Here is a 22,015-nt window from a genome sequence, read left to right on the forward strand (position 1 = left end):
TCCTATTATTTCTTCCACACGCACACACTTCAGAACCATTGTTCCGGAACCCAAGCATACGGAAGAAGGAGCAGTCTCTCCAACTTCCGATGCCACAACTGGTCTGATACCCGGAAGGCGTACAGGACGACCAAGTACTAATGATCCTCCTTGGGAAGATTATGTGAACAGGGCCTCATCTCGAAGACCGGACCTTACTCGAGCTCAAGTGGAATCCACTCTCATCTCCATGAGGAACATGGCAATCCAAAGCAATATTCCCTATGTCCATCCTACTAACGATGACGCCATCAATGAAATCACTTCGGAGCTACCCCCAATCACCACCCATCAGAGCATCTTCCGCACTGATCCGGAAGAAGAAGTATCTAAGGAAGTCCTGTTGGAAGAATAGGCAAGAACTATTCCGGATGCACATCTCATGACCTCCGTTAACTACCTATCCAAAGCATCCGAATCCAAGTCTGCTTTTGACTTCGGATCCTCTTCCACTACCACTCCGGACGATGGTTCCTACTCAAATCCTCAAGAAGATGATGACACAACCAAACCAGGTCCCTCCTCAGATCCGAACGCACACCAACCTCCTCCGCAACATTCCGATTCCGACACAGAATCATCAGCTGGTGACCATGTTGACCCGTTTGCCCTTCTGCAGATCCGCAACAATGTCTCGGACACTATGGCTAAAGTGTCATCTGTAGAGGCATCCGTAACAGAACTGAATTCGAAATTGGATCAAAAAGTCTCCGGACTTGATTCGAAACTTGATGCCATTCTTCAGTCTCTCACCCAACAGACCGGACCATCAGTAGCAGAGAGAGAAGCTCAACTTGACCAGCTGATTTCCATCCGACTGAAGCACACTGTCGAGCAACTTGACTCCAAGTATGACGCTCTTGTTGGCAATTACCTCAACACCATCTCCTCCATGCTCAAGGTTCATGACGATCTTGTGTCTGCCACCAACGACCTAATAAATTAAACTCCTGTTTGTCATGAGAAGAAAATTCAAAGACTGGAGAAGGAGATCTGGACGAAGGACGAGATGAACCTCATCATCCAACAAGTCCTCATCAAACTCCTGCGTTCAACTTGGAACATTGTTGATGTTCCAAACAGGAAGTTTGATGAGATGATTACCATTCTCAGCAGCACCTTCAAGCATCTCTCTGAACAAGCTCCCATTGCTGACACCTATGACACTCTTACTCTTTAACTCTCCACAGGTTTTCAAAAGGTGTTCTCCAAACTTGAAGATATCAAGGAAGACTTGTCGCTTGCACCGGTTTCAAGGCTCACCGATGCAAGAGGGGGAGAAGGCCCAAGCAGAAGATGGAAACCATCTTCGGAATTCACACTCTGGGATGAGGACCTCGATTCTGAAGATGAAGATGTTTACATCATCTCCGGAATCCTGGGAATCACTGAGGGAAACGAAGATGATGAAGACTATGAAGTATACATCCCGGATGAAGCTCCCAAAGGGGTTCTCGGTCTTCAAGCTCCAAATATGACTACTCCGAAGGTGTTAACAGAAGAACAAAAGAGGATCTGGTCCGCAGTCTCCTGGCCATCCTCTCTTCCGGACGCCTTTGAAATGGCCGTCAAAATAGCTAAGGCAAAATCTTTCTTTACAGCTCAAGCCTTCCGAGCCACTCCCTCCATGATGTCTCCCACTCCAATTCCGGAACCAAAAATAGCCCCAATTGACCAGGGCTCTCCTCTTCGGACCCTGGATGAAATTCTGGAAGAACCGCTTCCAACTCCAGCTCCGGAATTCATCATTGATGAAAATATGAAGATGGTCATTGATGCACTTCAGAGAGAAAAAGGGAAGCAACCGATGAATTCCGAACAACAAGCCTTCCACTCCGGACCTCCCCTCAAACAAAAATTTGGATGGTCTGAGGAAGAAATTCACAAGGCACTAGAGGACAGCATTCAGATTCAAGCTTTAAAAGATCATCCTGATCCGATGCGTGGTATCTCTCCTCTTTGCCGTGAAGGCATCCTTCAAGCCAAGGAAATCATCCCAGGTCTCTACTATGACCTTCCCGCAAATGACTCTGATCAACTGGACCTTCCTCTCTCTCCTTTTAGCAAATTCTACACGAAGTTCGCTCCGCTCCACCCAACCGATAATTCGGAAGTGATCATCCGGACAGAGCGTGAAAGGCTCAAAACCTTTTATGCCAAGAATGCTCAACCCTTCAAGGAAGTTTGGACAAGAAAGAGGATCACAAAAGTTCAAGGCTTTGGAAGAAAAATTTTGGTAAATTTTGAGCTGAACTGTCCTCTGTTTCGTTTCCATCTCCTCCGAAACAAACCGACTCTCAGGACCGTTACTGATAAGGATTTTCCTTCAATGAATCCGAACGACATCCTTACCCTTGCTGCTTACTTCATAGAAAATCAAAAGGATGACATCAGTATGGGTGCCTACCACGCAACTCTCAGCTTTCTCAAAGACTATGTTGCTGAGTTATGCTGCTGTGATTACGAACTTGCTCACCTCTACGGAACCGAACAATTCGTTGAAAAGATCGATTTTGTTCTTCCGGAAGCTGACATTCTTGCAGATGGTCCAATTGAAGAACCGGTTCTAGGGTTTGTCTACACCACCAGAAGAACAAACAAGAAGGACTTCTTCCGAGTCCTTGACAAACACATAGTTCCCACCAAAGCTCTGAAGAAGTTCATTTCCCAGGCATCCAAGTCTGATGCTCCGGAAGAAGTTAAGGCCAAGTTTGTAAGTCAACTGACTTGGTACATTGCGGTGCATGAATGGTTGTTCCGAGCCTACACCTTCATCAAGTAAGAAATGAACTAAGCTTGCTGGATTGCTAATTTCACTTAGGGGGGAGATTGTTGGAACCTGAAAGTGAACCTCTAGCAATCCTAAGTACATATTCCGAAAAAAGAAGAGGAGAAGCATACTGAAGAGGAACACATTCCGGAGCTAAACCTGATGTCCGGAATGTATGTCGATCCGGATCAAACTGTCATCTCCAGAACAATACCTGTCCGGAAAGAAGTTATTTTGTCTCTTGTGCATTTATTACTTTTGTCTTGTATTTGATGTAACGTTTCATAGGACTAAGTCTAAAGTTGTATTAGGACAATCAGAATGTCAGGCTTATGTCTTTTGTCCGGTCCTATGTAAACATCTAGGTTAATTCGTTGTAAAATTCCCTGCTATAAATAGGAGCATTCAATACAAGTCAACCACAGATCTTTTTCACTTACTTTTGGCATTTACTCTTATCATATTTAAATCATTCTTCTTGTTCGTCATTTATTAACTTTACCTTGATCATTATCTACTTGTTCACAATTAATGTCTTGATCATTTGTTGAACTGATCATCTAAGACTTGACTGGTCTTTCCAGTCTCGATTTGATCATCCATTATCAAGCAGACATTGATCTCAAGCATTCACTCAAGGTTTGGTTTATCAAACCTTGTCCCTGTGCATAGATCTTGTACTCACACCACTGCGAGGGATGAAGGTGATCGTTGGAATGGAGGTTGGGGGCCAATGGGGTCATGATAGACTGCGAGCACCAGCTGGTTAGAGTTTGAACCCCAAGTAGGGGAGAACTAGTTATTCATGGGGAGAGGGCCTCACAGGTGCCAACCCTCTCTTTGGCTGCGATGGGGAGGAGACTGATCCATCAGGGTTGTTCGGGATTTTTGGCATATATCTTGGATACGAGGATTGAGACCACGACAGATTTAGACAGTGTACCGGTTGTACGAGATTTTTGGGATGTCTTTCCTAAAGAGATGCCTGGGGTGCCTCCGGAGGGGAAAGTAGAGTTTCACATTGATTTGGTGTCGGGTACCGCTCCGATAGCTAAGGCACCGTATCGGCTAGCTCCGCCCGAGATGCAGGAGCTATCTACACAGCTTCAGGAGCTGCTAAACCGAGGCTTTATTTTTCCGAGCAGTTCCCTATGTGGAGCACCGATCATCTTCATGAAGAAGAAGGACGGGTCACACATGATGTGCATCAATTATCGGGAGTTGAACAAGCTAACGGTGAAAAACCATTATCCGCTTCCGAGGATCGATGATTTGTTCGATCAGTTGCAGGGTGAATCTTGGTTTTCCAAGATTGATCTTCAGTCGGGGTATCATCATATGAGGATTAGGGATGTGGATATACCGAAGACAGCTTTCAGGACTCGGAACGGTCACTATAAGTTTGTGGTGATGCCATTCGGGCTCACCAATGCCCTAGCAGCGTTCATGGACCTCATGAACAGGGTGTGTAGGCCGACGTTGGATCGGTCTGTGATCGTTTTTATCGATGACATCTTGGTCTATTTTAAGACCAAGGACCAGGACGAGCAACATTTGAGGGAGGTATTGGAGACACTGAGGGCGGAAAGGCTTTATGCCAAGTTCTCAAAGTGCGATTTCTGGTTGCGTGAGGTGCAGTTTTCGGGGCACATCATCAACCAAGAGGGTATTTTGGTTGATCCAGCCAAGATTGAGCCAGTGATGTGGTGGGAAATACCAAAGAATGCATTTGAGATCCGTAGCTTCTTGGGTCTAGCGGGGTATCATCGGAGATTTATTCAGGATTTCTCCAAGATCGTCGTAGCTTTGACTCGCTTGACCAAGAAGAATGTGACCTTTCGGTGGGGCCCGGACCAGCAGTTGGCTTTCGAGACATTGAGACAGAGATTCTGTGAGGCCCCGATTTTAGCACTATCCGAGGGATTGGATGATTTAGTGGTTTATTGTGATGTGTCTATATCGGGATTAGAGGCAGTTTTGATGCAGAGGGGGCATGTGATCACATACGCCTCGAGGCAGCTGAAGCCTCATGAGGCGAACTACCCCACTCACGACCTGGAATTGGGGGCAGTTGTGTTTGTCCTCAAAATCTGGAGGCATTACTTATACGGAGTCCGGTGCACCATCTTTACTGACCATAAAAGTTTGAAGTATTTGATGGATCAGCAGAACCTTAACATGCGGTATATAAGGTGGTTGGATGTACTGAAAAATTACGATTGCGAGATTTTGTACCACCCAGGGAAGGCCAATGTGGTGGTCGATGCCTTGAGCCTCATGGCGGAAAGTACTCCGATTAGGGATGTTTGTTTGAGGATGATAGTGATTTCCCCCTTGTTGGATATGATCATGGAGGCCCAGGTGGAGGGATTGAGGAAAGAGAACTGGAAGATAGAGCGGATTCGGGGTTAGATTCCCTTGTTTGTTCGGGATAGTTGGGGACTTTTGACATGGTGTGGCCATGTGTGGGTGTCGGCATCAGGGGATGTGAGGCAAAAGATCTTGGATGAGGCGCACAAGTCCAAGTTCTCTATTCATCTGGGGGCCAAAAAGATGTATAGGGATCCGAGGTTGAGTTATTGGTGGCCCTACATGAAGTGGGAGGTTGCATGGTTTGTGGAGCGGTGATTGACCTGCAGGAAGGTCAAGGCTGAACATCAGAGGCCTCACGACAAGGTTCAACCGCTACCCATTCCTACGTGGAAGTTCATCACGAAGTTACTCAGGACGGCGAGGGGTGTGGATTCCATTTGGGTCATTGTGGACAGGTTGATGAACAGTGCTTATTTTATTCCGATCTCCGAGAGCATCTCTGCTGAGAAATTAGCAGGTATTTATGTGCGAGAGGTGGTGGTCAGGCACGGGGTGCCAGTGTTGGTGGTCTCTGAACGGGATGTCCTTTTTACATCTAGGTTTTGGAGGAAGTACCACGAAGAGTTGGGAACTCAGTTACATTTCAGCACCGCATACCACCCCCTGACAGATGGCCAGAGCGAGCGGACAATCCAGACGCTCGAGGATATGCTACGAGCATGCGTATTGGATTTCGGAGGGATTTGCGATACGTACCTCCCACTAGTAGAGTTTTCATACAACAATAGTTATCATGCTAGTATCGACCGACCCCCGTTTGAGATGCTGTATGGTCGGAGGTGTAGGACTCCTGTTTGTTGGGGCAAGGTAGGGCATCGAGTCATGGGGAACACCGACGTGGTGCTCAAGACTACCGAGTTGATTCAGCAGGTACGTGATAGGCTGCGGGTCGTGCAGCGCCATCAGAAAAGCTATGTTGACTGGTGCCGATCGGATCTCGAGTTTCAGGTGGGGGACATTGTTTTGCTGAAGTATCGCCATGGAAAGGAGTCATCAGGTTTCAGAACAGGGGCAAGTTAATGGCCCGATTCATTGGCTCATTCAGGATTACTGTCCGGGTTGGCAAGGTGGCCTATCGATTGGATCTACTCGTAGAGCTTAGCCAGATCCACAACACCTTCCATGTGTCTCAGCTTAGAAAATGTGTCATTGATGAGGTCGCAGTCATTTCTTTGGATGATATTCAGGTTGATGAGAGCCTGAATTATGTGGAGAAGCCAATAGCGATTATAGACCGGAAAACGAAAGCCCTATAAAACAAGGAAGTGCGGCTAATTAAGGTGCAATGGCAGCACCGAAGAGGCTCCGAATGGACCTGGGAGCCTGAGGATGAGATGAGGAAGTATTATGCAGACCTATTTCCCTCTGCAGACTTCGAGGACGAAGTCTAGTTCAAGTAGGGGAGATTTTTAATGCTTGGTCCAGGTATTATTTATTTATAATTATTTTAGGGTTTTTGGGCTGGAACTTGATGAGTTAGGGAGCTCCAACTCGTCGTGTAGAGATTCATTTGGACGCGGGTTTAAGGACTCAACTCGACGAGTTGGGGAGCCCCAACTCGACGAGTAGGAGCTGAAAAGGAAAACCTAATGTCCAGGGTTTGCACCCTATTTAAAGGCCTTAAGCCTCATTGTTAGCCTCCCTTATCGCCCCCTTTGTCCAGAGAAACCCTAGTTCATGCTTTTACTACCATTTTGAGTGTTTGAGAGCTTAAGGAGTGCCTTTTTGGTGTTTATGTGAAGAAGCTTGAACTGGTTGGTGCATAGCTGAAGGGAGAGGCTGTAGATCTGGTGTTTACTCTGTTGTGGCAACCATTTTAAGGTATAAAGTCGATACCTTTGCCTTTTATTGCTTAGATCTTCTCTTATGAAATTATATGGTCATTTTTAGCTTATCTTTGGGTCATTCTTGGATTTGATCATTTCATGAAGCTATGACTTCAGATTTGGACATCTCATGGCCTATTTTGACTTAAAGTTGCCATGTTAATCTATTATTGGCCCTCCTTCATGCCCTAAATCCCTTAATAAGTTAGGATTGAGTGTTTTAGCCCCTTAATTCCATGCATGGACGTAAAGTCAGCAACTTTACGTGGTATCTCAGCCCTAGGGGATCAGATTTATGGTTTGGAGCGTTGGACTCGCTTAGAAAGTGGATGAATGAGTTAAGACTGAGCAAAATCGACGAGTTGCATTTCCAACTTGGCAAGTTGGCTCGGGGTTCCCTGATCTTCTTGACACTATTTGAACTCGACGAGTTACTAGGATAACTCGGCGAGTTGACTAGGGCTTTTCCCGGTTTTCTAAGAACTAAAGAAACTCGACAAGTCAGCAAGTGTACTCGACGAGCTGGGTCAACCTTGACTTTGACCATGGTTGACCAAATTTGACTTTAATGGTATCTTTGGTATTTTGGGATTTTGATGATGTTAGTCACATGGTGGTTGTAGGCAGTTGAGTTTGGAGCTGTGAGTTGGGATTTGATTTTTACCAGTTCAGTATATCTTGAGAGGTGAGTCTCATCACCATACCAATGGGTCGAAGGCACCAAGGCCGGCCCATTATGTGAAATGTGGATTAGTTGATTATATGTTATGTTGGTATGACATTTTCATGGAAAACCTCGGGGGGTTCCCGTGGCAGTAGATTAAGACCATGTGGGGGTTCCCATGGCATTTGTTGTAAGACCTTGGAGGGTTTCCATGGCATCCTAGTATATTTGTATGTTTAGCTTGCATGATATTTTTTTGGTTAGCTAAGACCATGTGGGCGTTCCCATGGCAGTTAGTGAAGACCAAGTGGGGGTTCTCATGACAGGTAGTTAAGACCATGTGGGGGTTCCCATGGCAGTTGGTTAAGACCACGTGGGGGTTCCAGTGGCACCCGGTGTAAGACCTTGGAGGGTTTCCATGACATCCTTATATGTTTGTATGCATGGCTTATGTGGTTTATGTAGCTATTATGGTTGATATGGTTTATGTGAGTGATGACGCGCCCCTCAGAGCGGGCCAGAACAAGCGAGTCGCGACAGAGCGCCTCTAGCGAAGGAGTCGACCCAGCGACCTGGGTAGCTCCAAGCCCCCGCGCAGCAATCGCGTAGAAAGCTCTTATCGGTTTGAGCCATAAGAACTTTCCTATGTGCACATGCAAACCCTAATGCTTGGATCTAGGTTTCTCTAATTGACCATGCAATGTTTCCAAGTCTTATAATGCTAGATCTAGTGTAAACAATTGAATCATAACATATGAAATCAGATCTAGAAGAATACCTTAAGTTGCTTGCTTGAATCTTCTTGTTCTTGGAGCTTAGAGTCACAATTGTCACTCCTCTAATGGCTTACAAACACCAACTAGAAAGAGGATGATTTGGAGAGAGAGGAGGGATGAGAAAATTGGCTCTAGGGTTTCCAATCTAACAAGAGTGGCCGATTTCCCTCACCCATGGGGTCTATTTATACTATGAGCTACTAGGGTTACATCCTTAACCCTAATTGAATAACTTAGGCCCTAAGAAATCCAAAGATCCTTCTAGATCAAGGCTTGGACGAATTCAAGGTGTCCATAACCCTAAATTCGGCCACCCTATAATCTATAAGGATTCATAGCCCAAAACTCAACTATCATACATTTGACAGTTTATGCCCCTTTATTCAATTAATCTCTTTTAGTCATTTAATTCTTAATTAATCTATGACTAATATTAATCAAATAATATTATTATTCCTTTAATATATTATTCTCATAATATATTAATATAATATATCTTCTCTCTTTATAAATCACCCTGTCAAGTTGCTATGGTGAAGGCAACCCAAAAGAACCATGCACAACCAGGTCAAGTACTTACCAAATATAGTTACAAGCTTAGACACTAATCCAACAGTCTCCCACTTGGATAATTCTAGTAACTATAAATGTTTGCACAATCCGATTAGCAATCGTATCTCTGAAAGACGCTGTTAAACTCTGATCTTATCAGTAACCTGTCCTTCAGATAAGGGATCGTATAATCCTCTGTTCTAGATATCGTGCGGACAATTACATGGAACATGTCATACTTATTGTCCAGCAATTGGTTTCTCGATCTCAGATTCATTTGACATAGAACTTAATTCAACACATCAATTTAGTCCTGGCGGGCCCGACACATAAGTCAAATCAAATCATCGAGGGGCGCTGATATCGCTTTTACCCTCTTAGGATAAAAGGAACAGATAAACTTCGACTTATATGCATTTACTATCCACTAATCAAATCATACACAACAATGCATTTTATAACATCAAGTTACTGATGCGTTTACGAATTATCAATGCACAAATAACTAGCAAACAATAAACCATATATCTACATTTTAAGACCATATGATATTACCATCTTGCGATCACTCGTGATAAATTCCATGAAGTGATTCCAGCAAGTGTGGGTTTATTCCAATTCTCAAATCTAGTTCATAAGCACTCATGAACGTTGTATCAAACCTCTGCTATGTCTAATACATTTTAGACATTCTACATACCAATTCATGACAGTCTTCATTCATATCTACTTCCAACATATGAACGACTGTGGACCGTTCGAATAATTCGATTATTATCAAATAATTCAATTATTCAGGAAGTCAAAACATGCAAAATGAAACAATAGGCAAATGATTAACATAAGACAGTAACTTTACTAATAAGTAATACTCCTTTATTTAATCATCGAATGTTAATAACAACTTATCTATTACACGTTTCCAAACTATCTAATCTAAACTAATATCGTCCTTCAGCCCAATGCTCCTAGCGTGCTGCAAGTGCTTAACCCTGTTCAGTCCCTTCGTAAGCGGATCTGCTGGGTTATCTTCTGACGATACCCTCTTCACTACGAGGAGTCCCTCTTCCACCCGATGTCGAATAAAGTGATATTTTCTGTCTATATGTCGAGATCTACCGTGATCTCTTGGTTCCTTGGTCAAGGCAACTGCTCCTTCATTATCACAGAAAATCTCCATAGGCTCCTTTATGGCTGGCACAACTCCAAGATCTCCAATGAAATTCTTCAACCATATTGCCTCCTTTGATGCTTCACTTGCTGCAATGTATTCTGATTCGCACGTTGAATTAGCCACGGTTTCCTGCTTGGAACTCTTCCAAGTTACTGCTCTTCCATTGAGGGTAAAGACCCAACCCGACTGCGAACGATAGTTGTCCCCGTCGGTCTGAAAGTTGGCGTCGCTGTACCCTCGCACCTTTAAGTCATCACTCCCACTGAGGACTAGAAACCATTCCTTGGTCCTCCGAAGGTACTTAAGAATGTTCTTGACTGCGATCCAATGCCATCTGCTAGGGTTCCCTTGATATCTACTCACCATGCTCAAAGCGAAGGCCACATCAGGGCGAGTACAAGTCATAGCGTACATGATTGAGCCGACTACGGAAGCGTAAGGTATTTAGCTCATTTCTGCTATCTCGACTTCAGTACTCGGACTTTGAGTCTTACTCAACTTGGCATTACTTTGGATTGGTAACTCCCCTTTCTTCGAATTCTCCATACTAAAACGTTTTAGTACCTTGTCTAAGTAAGTATTCTGACTAAGTCCTATTAGTCTGTTACTTCTATCTCTCACTATCCTTATTCCCAGAATATAGGAAGTCTCTCCGAGGTCCTTCATAGCGAAGCACTTCTCGAACTAAGACTTAACCTCCTACAATGTCGGGATGTCGTTTCCTATGAGTAGTATGTCGTCGACATACAATACGAGAAAGCTTACTACACTCCCACTGGCTTTGACATATACACACGATTCATCTTCGCTTCGCAGAAATCCAAACTCTTTGACCTTTTCGTCAAAACAAAGATTCCATCTGCGAGATGCTTGCTTAAGTCCATAAATGGACTTCTCAAGATTACACACTCTATTGGGAAGCTTTGCATTGACAAAACCCTCTGGTTGAGCCATGTAAACATCCTCAGCCAACTTCCCATTAAGGAAAGCGGTTTTGACATCTATGTGCCATATTTCATAGTCATGAAATGCAGCAATGGCCAGCATCACCCTGATAGACTTTATCTTCGCAACTGGTGAGAAGGTTTCGTCGTAGTCAACTCCAGGAGTTTGAGTGAAACCCTTCGCAACCAATCGCGCCTTATAAATGTGCACGTTTCCATCCACGTCAGTGTTCTTCTTGAAGATCCACTTGCACCCGACCGTCTTACGACCTGGTACATTGTCAACCAAATTCCAAACTTAGTTGTCATACATGGATTGGATCTCGCTATCCATAGCCTCTTTCCACTTTGCAGACTCCAGGCCTGCCATGGCTTCCTTATAGCTGTTAGGTTTGTCCATATTCACTAGTGTTCTATCACTAATGAACGTATCCCCTTCCATAGTAATATGAAAACCATAAAACTGGGGTGGAACACTAACTCTTTCGGAACGTCTAAGAGGTAAGGACTCGTTAATCGGTTCAACCGAAGTTTCCTCCTCAGGTTGAGCGCCAGTGTTAGAGGTTCCTTCATCGCTCGAATCTTGAAGCTCTTCAAGATCGATTTGCCTCCCACTGTCTCCTTGGCTTACGAGTTCTCGCTCTAGGAAAACCCCTCTCCTCGCAACGAAGACAACGTTGTCACTCGGTCTGTAGAAGAGATATCCAAAGGATTTCTGTAGGTAGCCGATGAAAATACATCGCTCACTACGAGGTTCGAGCTTGTCGTGAGTTTCTCGTCTTACGAAAACCTCTCAACCCCAAACCTTAATATGTGTTAACGAGGGAGCTTTCCCTGTCCACATCTCGTGAGGTGTTTTGGCAACCTTCTTCGTAGGTACTAAGTTAAGGATATGGGCGGCAGTCTCTAAGGCATAGCCCCAGAATGAGATAGGTAGTGAAGCATGACTCATCATGGAACGAACCATGTCTAGCAAGGTTCGATTACACCTCTCAGCTACACCATTCAATTGTGGTGTCCTAGGAGGCGTCAATTGTGAAACTATTCCACATTCCTTGAGGTAGTCGTGGAATTCAAGACTTAGGTACTCTCAACCTCGATCAGATCGAAGCATCTTGATTTTCCTGCCCAATTGATTCTCCACTTCTTGTTTGAACTCTTTGAACTTTTCAAAGGTTTCTGACTTGTGCTTGATTAAGTAGATATACCCATATTTGTTATAATCATCTATGAAAGTCACATAGAAGCGATTCGCGTCCCTTGTGGTGGATCTAAAGGGTCCACATACATCTGTATGTATGAGATCCAATAAACCCTCACCCCTCGCACAAGTGCCAGAGGAGGGTGACTTGGTCATCTTTCCAAGTAAACAAGACTCGCACACGTCATCGTCCCTAAGGTCGAATGACTCCAACACTCCATCCTTTTGGAGTTGGGCTATGCGTTTCTTGTTGACATGTCCAAGACGACAATGCCACAAGCATGCTTTATCCATACTATTGGAAGAATCCACACACAACACATCATCACAGTTTCATATATTCCATTACAAGGCAATGCTTCAAAATATAAAACATTATTAAAGTAAGCATAAATAGAACCCTTTTCATTATCAAATGAATATCTAAAGCCTTGTTTATATAAACCATGAAATGAAATGATGTTTCTAGCCATATCTGGCGAATAGCAACAATTATTCAAATTTAAATCTAAACCATTACTAAGCACTAAGGAATAAACTCGAATCTTGGTCACAGGCGACGATCTTCTGTTTCCCATGATCAGATTCATTCTTCCACGCTCCACATCCCTATTTCTTTTTAGTCCCTACAAGTCAGAACATATGTGAAAACCACATCCTGTATCAAGAACCCAAGAAGTAGCATGTGACAAACTGTTTGATTTAATTGTGTAAATACCTGCGAAAGATGGCTTGATCTTCCTATCCTTGATGGCTTGCAGATATTCTGGGCAACTTCTTTTCCAATGCCCTATCTTGTGGCAGTAGTGGCACTCTGCCTCCTTAGGGTTTGAGTTGGGTTTAGCAGAACCAACTTTGGTTCCACTAGAAGAGGTGCCATCTTGGGACTTTCCCTTGTGGTGGCCCCTTGAGGAGGCCTTCCTCTTCTTACCCTTCCCTTGCCCTATTGCCAAGACAGGGGCAGCAGCTGGAGTGGGAGGTGTTGCAACAGATTTATCCTTGAGGTTGCTCTCAGCAGTCCTCAACAAGCTCTGAAGCTTACTCAAGGAGACCTCTTCCTTATTCATGTGACAGGTCATGCGGAACTGGCTATAGCAGGAAGGCAATGAGTGAAGGATAATATCAATTGCCAGCTCTTCATCGAAGTTCACATTCAACTTCAGCAGGCGATCAACATATATCTGCATCTTTTGCAGATGGGCAGTAAGAGACTCTCCATTTCCCATTTTGGTAGTGATCATCGAAGTGATGATCTCATACCTCTCTTGCCTTGCGCTCTGGTGGTAGCGTTCCAGCAGATCCTGATGCATCTCATAGGGGTACTTGTCCTTATAGGACTTTTTAAGTTCAGCAGTCATAGTCGTGAGCATGATGCAATGGACTTTCGTGGCATCACGCTCGTGGGCCTCGTAGGCCGCGATCTCATCGGCAGTAGCAGTTTCGATATCAATCTCCTTAAGCTTCTCATCGAGGACATATTCTTTGTCCTCGTAGCGAGTGACCATGCGAATGTTGCGGATCTAATTACTGAAATTGGTCCCATCGAAGATCACTTTCCCACACAAGTTCATGAGTGAGAATGAACCAGAGGAGTTTGACCCAGAAGCGTTGTTTTTTTGCGTTCGACATCTGAAAAGGAAAAAGGAACAAAGTTTGATTAGAAATGAATTTCCCAAATTAATCACCCAAATGAAAAATTGGGGCTAGGAACCAACAACATTATTCACAAATTAGAAGAGGGATGTCGTAATCTAATAAGTAAATAATTTGAAGGCAAGTGAATGTCGATTCACTAATTCTCCACCATGAAAAACGAAAAGGAAATTATGTTTTAAATGTATTGAAAAACTCCTAGATCTTTTGAGATACATTGAACTTTTCAATGGCATGTTGAAATCTCGGTATGCCCCTCTCGTTTGTGACTGGGATGCCGAGGATCACAAAGTGGGTGTGAATAACCATGTAAATGTACAAGGTGCCCTCATTGTTACAGTTACCTATTCGATGTGCTGGTTAACTACACACGCTCCATCGAACTATAACAAACAATGAGTCACCCTTTGCCACCTTTTCTTAGAACCCAATTAATGTGTCGGTTAACCACACGCGCTCCATTAACGTCTTAGCAAGGGTACAAAGTGTAATTTCATGGGATTGCATCAATTCACTTTTTCCTAAAGTAACTAAGATTGGGAATTTTGTAAAAACGTTTACTTACTTTATATAGATTCATTATACTTTTAATGAGGAAAGGTTTGCCCAATCCTACCCGTTCGGCTAACGACCCTCCACCAATCAAGGAAGCGGTGGGTGAGAATGGACACCCATTAAACGGCCATTTTATAGGCCATAACCTTATACCCCCTTTATAGGTTGGCTTCGTGAATGAGGCCTATTAACGGTAAGACTAGCATTTAAGTTATACATATATATATATATATATATATATATATATATATATATATATATATATATATATATATATATATATATATATATATATATATATTAATCATATAATATTATAAGTATAGGGTTGAATGTTAAAACTTGTAAAATTCTAAGGTTTGAAATTTAAATTATTCAAATTAAACTTTTAATCACAAAACTTAAATTTCAAAACTTGAGGACAAGTTTTGAACTTTTTCAAAACATAAAGGATAAAATAGCAAATAATATAAATCAACTAATGAATTTAATGATTATATAAATTTGACCTAGTCAATATTACTTGCAAGACAATTTACCAATTAATTCAAATAATAAATTATTATCATATAAGGCAATTATTATTCAATCAAATGGTAATTATCTTTCGTTTGGTCAAAGATATACTCAAATATATGATAAAATTCGGATTTTAATGACCCAAAACAATTAAGGCAAGTATCCTCAAGCAAAACAACAAGAAATCTTGAAATCTGCTCTAACTAACGCTCGGACTCGCCGAGTCCCATTATGGACTCGCCGAGTTCATCCTACTCGCCGAGTCCACAATGGGACTCGCCGAGTCCATCAGTCAGGGGCACAAAAAACCATTTTTTCATGTAAAAAGCAATCAATCAAAGCATCCATTCAATAGAAATCAATCAAAGCTCTGATACCACTGATGGGTTTGAGCCATAAGAACTTTCCTATGTGCACATACAAACCCTAATGCTTGGATCTAGGTTTCTCTAATTGAACATGCAATGTTTCTAAGGCTTATAATGCTAGATCTAGTGTAAAAAATTGAATCATAACATATGAAATCAGATCTAGAAGAATACCTTAAGTTGCTTGCTTGAATCTTCTTGTTCTTGGAGCTTAGAGTCACAATTGTCACTCCTCTAATGGCTTACAAACACCAACTAGAAAGAGGATGATTTGGAGAGAGAGGAGGGATGAGAAAATCGGCTCTAGGGTTTCCAATCTAACAAGAGTGGCCGATTTCCCTCACCCATGGGGTCTATTTATACTATGAGCTACTAGGGTTACATCCTTAACCCTAATTGAATAACTTAGGCCCTAAGAAATCCAAAGATCCTTCTAGATCAAGGCTTGGACGAATTCAAGGTGTCCATAACCCTAAATTCGGCCACCCTATAATCTATAAGGATTCATAGCCCAAAACTCAACTATCATACATTTGACAGTTTATGCCCCTTTATTCAATTAATCTCTTTTAGTCATTTAATTCTTAATTAATCTATGACTAATATTAATCAAATAATATTATTATTCCTTTAATATATTATTCTCATAATATATTAATATAATATATCTTCTCTCTTTATAAATCACCCTTTCAAGTTGCTATGGTGAAGGCAACCCAAAAGGACCATGCACAACCGGGTCAAGTACTTACCAAATATAGTTACGGGCTTAGACACTAATCCAACAAGCTCGCCCTCGCCAAGAATTGTCTTTTACATACAGTCCAAAGACAACGGTTTCAGGCCACAAAGCGTACAGACAGAGCACAATCGCCTGAACCAATTAGAGGCCGGGACACGAACGTGGAGCAGAGCCTCTAATGAGGATGACGGATGCTATCGGGACCACAGTCCCTGTCCCCGTACGGACCGAGGAGGATCCTCACTATAAAAGGACTAACACTCGGTTTAGCCGAGGTAAGTGAACACAACTCCAGTCACATATTACCATATTCTCTCATACTCTCTAGACTGACTTGACCGTCGGAGCGTCTTTCTGGGAGCTCTTCCCGGACGACGGCTGACATCCTTTTCTCTTGTGTGACCTCTCAGGTTCCGCCGCGAAGGAGCTCTTCCACATAGCCGGTGGTTCGGGACCTGGTCGCATCATTTGGCGCCATCCGTTTGTGTGACAACAGATACGCAAACCCTTTCCCATTTTACTACCTTCCACAACCAGGCATGGCGGAGAAAGCGACGGGCGAGCCGTCGGAACAGCCGCACAGCCCCATACACCCGATGGGACCCTTGGGGACGGAAGACACTCCGGCAGCCCCATTTCCCAGCAACCAAACACCAATCTCTGGTGCACCGCCGTTAATCGGAAATCTGAGGCCAAATCTCAACGCAACACCAGCTCCAAGTGGTCCGCCGCCGCAAGCTCCGGTGACTGTACTACCAGACTCACTGTTAAACCCCATCACCACAGCCGTGCAAACCGCCCTGCCTCAACCCCGACCAATACCAACTCTTACACACTTAACCCCACCCCAGAACCGACCAATATACACCACACTACCTCTTCTCCCCGCTATTGTCAATCCTCATAATACCCAAACGACAACTGTCACACTCCTCACAAGCAGTGCACATCTCAACGACACTATGATCGGCGCATGCATCGCATCACAACCACAGAGCCACCAGCTGTCGATGGCAGGTGCCATACCAGCTCCGCCACTCTTGTTCTACCAACAGCCAACCATAGCCCACCAACAGACACCCCCGGCTCAGCAACTAACACCTACGCCGTACACCCCCTATTATGTCCCATCCGTCCAACCCGCACCATACAATTCCCCTGCTATAACCCAACCGTTCAACCCTTACGACATACCAATACCGGATCTAACCGCCTACAACAACATGATGGTACAACCATTTCTGGCGGCACAACAACCAGGGTGCTACCTTAGCCAACATATCCCAACCTATTCCTAACAAACTTCATGCAACTTCGAAAATACAAAGGTGACTACCACATAATCATTGGGTGCAAACAATGAGAAGGAGAGACAGTTAAAGATTACTTCACTAGGTTCACAAAGGCAACACTAGATGTTCCAGGGCACGACGAAGGCCTAATCGCAGGGGCATTCACCTGGGGCCTGCTACCAGGATCGTTGTCCCAAAAACTCATGGGCAAGCAACCCAAGACAAGGTCTGAATTGAAAGAAAGGCTGGAGCACTTCTTACGCCACGAGGAAGGTGAAGCATCGAAGCAGGCGTACCTCAACGCCATGACAGCCTCCGCGGGGAGGCGGAATAAATACAACACAACCCACCCCGATTTTCGGGGAAACAATAGGTTTACGGGACGAGATAGATGACCGACAGGGCACTTCAGACCCTTCACTGGAGACGATAGGCGAGGGAGATAGATAGAAGTCTACGCAGTCGACGAAAAGCCAGCAATGAAAGGTAGCAAAACACGATAATGCGAGTACCACAAGAGTAGGACACACGATACGATCAATTGTGCGGTCTTAAAATGGGAAATCGAAGAGAAACAGTTAAAAGGCAATGTAATAGAGATCGCCAAAAGCTTGAGAGCTAATTTCGACGCAGATAACCCCAAAGACGCTGCCAGGAAACCAGAACCCAAGTTGGAGATATTGGCAATCCACCACAAAAGGGGGAGAGTGGATCACGGGGAACAAATGCGCGACGTCGCAGAAATGGCACAAGGATTAACATTCTCCAGGAAGGACCCAATCCCAGCTGGGTGGAATGGGGACAACTCGCTTGTCATTCAAGGGTCTATCCGGAATGTGATAGTTCACCGGGTATACATCGACACCGGGAGCTCGGCAGACATCATTTACGAACACTGTTTCCAACGCCTGCCGAGCGAGTGGAAAGAAGGACTGAAGCCCGCCACAGGCCAACTCACAGGGTTCACAGGGCACAACCTATGGCCATTAGGTACGATCTATTTACCATTTACACTAGTCAGCCAGGACAAAACCAGGAAGCGAACCGCCCTGGTAGACTTTGTAGTTGTACGACACCCGTCGGAACACAACATCATACTGGGGGGACCGGCCCTATTAAGATTTGCAGCAGTCCCATCAACAATCCACGGGGTGGTTAAGTTTAGCACCAGCCAAGGACCAGGAACGATCTTGGCCACACCCCCAAAGGACCTTAAATGTTACGAGATTATGCAACCAAGATACATCTCAGCCGAAGCCAAAAGACCAAAGTTAGACCCGTCAGACGGAGGGGAAGTGATCAACAGGGAGTATCCAAACCAGCGAGTGATGGTAGGAGTGGCCTTCCCTGCAAAAACAAGGGAGGCGCTGGTCCAGCGACTACGAAAATACAAGCACGTGTTTGCATGGAAACCCACAAACATGGTAGGGGTCGACAGAGAGATCATAGAACACAAGCTGATGATAAAGCCGGGGACCAAAGAAATAAAGAAGAAGAAGCGGGTCCAATGGGATCGAAACAAAGCGATCAATGTGGAGGTAGCGAAACTGACCAGCGCCGGAATCCTTAGAGAATCGATTTTCCCAACATGGATCGCCAACCCGGTAATGGTGAGGAAACACGACGGCAGTTGGCGAATGTGTATCGACTACTCAGACCTAAATAAGGCATGCCCAAAAGATTGCTATCCACTTCCCGAAATAGATCAAAAAGAAGAATCCCTGCAAGGATTCTGGTGGAAGTGCTTCCTCGATGCATAAAAAGGATATCACCAGATCCCGATGAGCACAAACGACGAGGAGAAAACAGCCTTTTACACGGACCATGGAACTTTTTGTTACACCAAAATTCCATTCGGATTGAAGAACGTTGGGGTAACTTACCAGCGGCTTATCGATTCCCTATTCGCCAACCAAAGCGGACGAAATATCGAGGTTTATGTTGACGATATGGTTATAAAAAGCCCAGACGAGAATATGCTGTTGCGAGATATCGAGGAAACGCTACGAACATTGGAAAAGGCCAGGATGAAATTGAATCCCGCCAAATGCACTTTCGGGGTCGAGGAAGGTCAGTTTTTGGGTTACTATGTCACGAAGGAAGGCATCCAGCCGAGCCTAACCAAGGTGAACGAGCTCGAAGAAACACCCTCACCCGGCACGATAAGAGACGCGCAGGGTCTAAACGTGAATCTAACGGAACTCAGCCGATTCATTTCCAAGTCAGCCGAAAAAGCCATGCCGCTGTTCAACATGCTCAAAGGCTGCATAGAGAAAAACAACTTCAGATGGACGACAGAGGCCGAGGAGGCGCTACAAAGAATAAAAAAGTTACTCCATACATTACCAACCCTGGCTAGCCCGATACCCAGGGAGGTGTTGCAAGTATGTTTGTCCACATCAAGAGACGCAATCTCGTCAGCACTAGCAGTCGACAGAGAGGGGCGCCAACTACCAGTCTACTTTGTGAGTCGGGCCCTGCAGGATCCAGAGATGAATTACCCTACCATTGAAAAACTGGTACTCGCCCTAGTATACGCAGCGCGAAGGCTCCACCAATACTTCCAGGGCCACCAAATACAAGTCTTGACCAACTGCCCGATCAAACAAGTACGCCTAAAGCCGGAGACGTCGGGGCGACTCGCGAAATGGGCCATAGAGCTAGGAGAACATGATATCACATACCACCCCAGGGTAAGCATCAAAGGACAAGACTTAGTGGATTTCTTACTCGAGATCCCGGGAGAACTTCAGCGAAAAATGGCTGACTCGGACAGGCAGCAACACTCAGGAGGAGCGCCCGACCAACAATGGACTCTTTATAAGGATGGGGCCTCCAGCAAAGAGGGTTCGGCGCCGGACTAATCTTCACCAGCCCCACAGGAGAGGAAATCACATATGACTTGCATTTCGACTTCCACACATCCAACAACGAGGCAGAATATGAAGCTCTGCTGGCCGGTCTCAGGCTAGCAGTAAAGATGGGAGCAGAAAGATTTTTGGCCTTGACCGAATCGTGCCTAGCAGCCACCCAAGTATCAGGAGAGTTTGAAGCAAAAGACAAACAAATGGAGAGGTATGTCAAAGCGGTACAACGGATCACTGGCACTCTAAAAAGCTTCACGATAAAGCAAATCTCTAGAGGAAAGAATAGGCGAGCAGACGCTCTCAGCAAGTTGGCGTCAACATGCTTTGGACACCTATCAAAGGAGGTGGAAGTGCTAAAAGAGAGGAACATTGACGAGCGGAAAGTTGATTCCCTATCAGTGGCCCAATCAAATTGGATGACGCCCATCATGAACTATCTCCAGCACGGCATACTCCCGGACGACCACAGAGAAGCTCGGAAGACAAGGGTGCGAGCCCCCCAGTACGCAATGCTCAAGGGAACGTTGTATAGGAAAGGCTACACAACCCCATGGATCAAATGCATCGACGGCACAGCGGGGAAACTAGCGCTGAAGGAAGCCCGGACAGGGTCGGATGGAGCTCACGAAGGAGCGTGGGCACTCACAGGCAAAGTACTACGAATGGGCCTTTACTGGCCAGGAATACATCAAGACGCCATGAAGATAACGCGAACCTGTGTAGAATGCCAGACCTTCGCACCAACACAAGAGGCGCCACCATCAAAGATGACTAGCATACTTAGCCCTTGGCCTTTCTATCAATGGGGAATCGACATAGTGGGCCCTTTCCCAGAAGCACCGGGGAAAGTAAAATTTCTAGTCGTGACAGTCGACTACTTCACCAAGTGGATAAAAGCAGAATCGTTGGCCTGTATCACAGGAAGGCAGATAATCAAGTTCATATGGAAGAACATCTTAACAAGATTCGGGACGCCTGGGGTCCTAATCAGCGACAACGGCTTACAGTTTGCAGAGAATCCCTTTCAGGATTGGTGCCAAGAAAGAGGAATAGAGCAGAGATTCACATTCGTGGCACACCCCCAGATCAATGGAAAAACGGAAGTATCCAATAGAACCTTGCTCCAGGGAATCAAAAAAAAGGCTAGGCACAGCAAAAAGAAACTGGGTAGACGAATTACCGGAAGTCCTCTGGTCATACCGGACCACACCAAGGACTAGTACAAAAGAGACGCCGTTCTTCCTGGCTTACAGAGCAGAACAATGCTACCGGCAGAAATGATGATAGGATCGATAAGGATGGAATGCTGCCATCAACAAGAAAATAGCGAAGGACTAAGGGAAAATTTGGATCTCTTACAAGAGCGGTGCAAACGCTCGGGCATGCACCAGGCTGCCAATAAAAAGGTGACAGAGAAATATTACAACCAACATGTGAAAAATAAGGAGTTTCGGGTTGTAGATTACGTCCTGCGAAGGAACGAAGTCAGCCATGCGCAACCCCGGGGGAAATTAGGCCAAACATGGGAAGGCCCATACAAAATAATCGAAGCACATCGCAACGGATCATACTCCCTTGAAACTACAGAAGGAAGGAAGATTCCCAGGACGTGGAACGCAAGAAATTTGAGGAAGTTTCACATCTGAAGAAAGAAAGAGTCCCTATGTGGAAGGGAAGACAGAGGCACACCACGAGCAAAC

At 44.7% G+C, this 22,015-nt stretch overlaps 2 protein-coding genes across 2 annotated transcripts; both read left to right on the forward strand.

Annotated features, from left to right (window-relative positions):
- Positions 1-18,191: 18,191 nt before the first annotated feature.
- On the forward strand, positions 18,192-19,208 carry LOC145164586 (uncharacterized). Its single transcript, XM_079083298.1, has one exon. The coding sequence runs from the start codon at positions 18,192-18,194 to the stop codon at positions 19,206-19,208; it is 1,017 nt and encodes a 338-aa protein (XP_078939424.1).
- A 1,220-nt stretch (positions 19,209-20,428) lies between these two features.
- Positions 20,429-21,535, forward strand: LOC145164587 (uncharacterized). The gene has a single exon (XM_079083299.1). It carries the CDS (start codon positions 20,429-20,431, stop codon positions 21,533-21,535), a length of 1,107 nt encoding a protein of 368 aa, XP_078939425.1.
- Positions 21,536-22,015: the final 480 nt, after the last annotated feature.

The sequence above is a fragment of the Lactuca virosa genome, chromosome 3 (genome assembly GCF_052849685.1).
Source record: "Lactuca virosa cultivar CGN04683 chromosome 3, Lactuca_virosa_CGN04683_v6, whole genome shotgun sequence".
Taxonomy (NCBI): domain Eukaryota; kingdom Viridiplantae; phylum Streptophyta; class Magnoliopsida; order Asterales; family Asteraceae; genus Lactuca; species Lactuca virosa.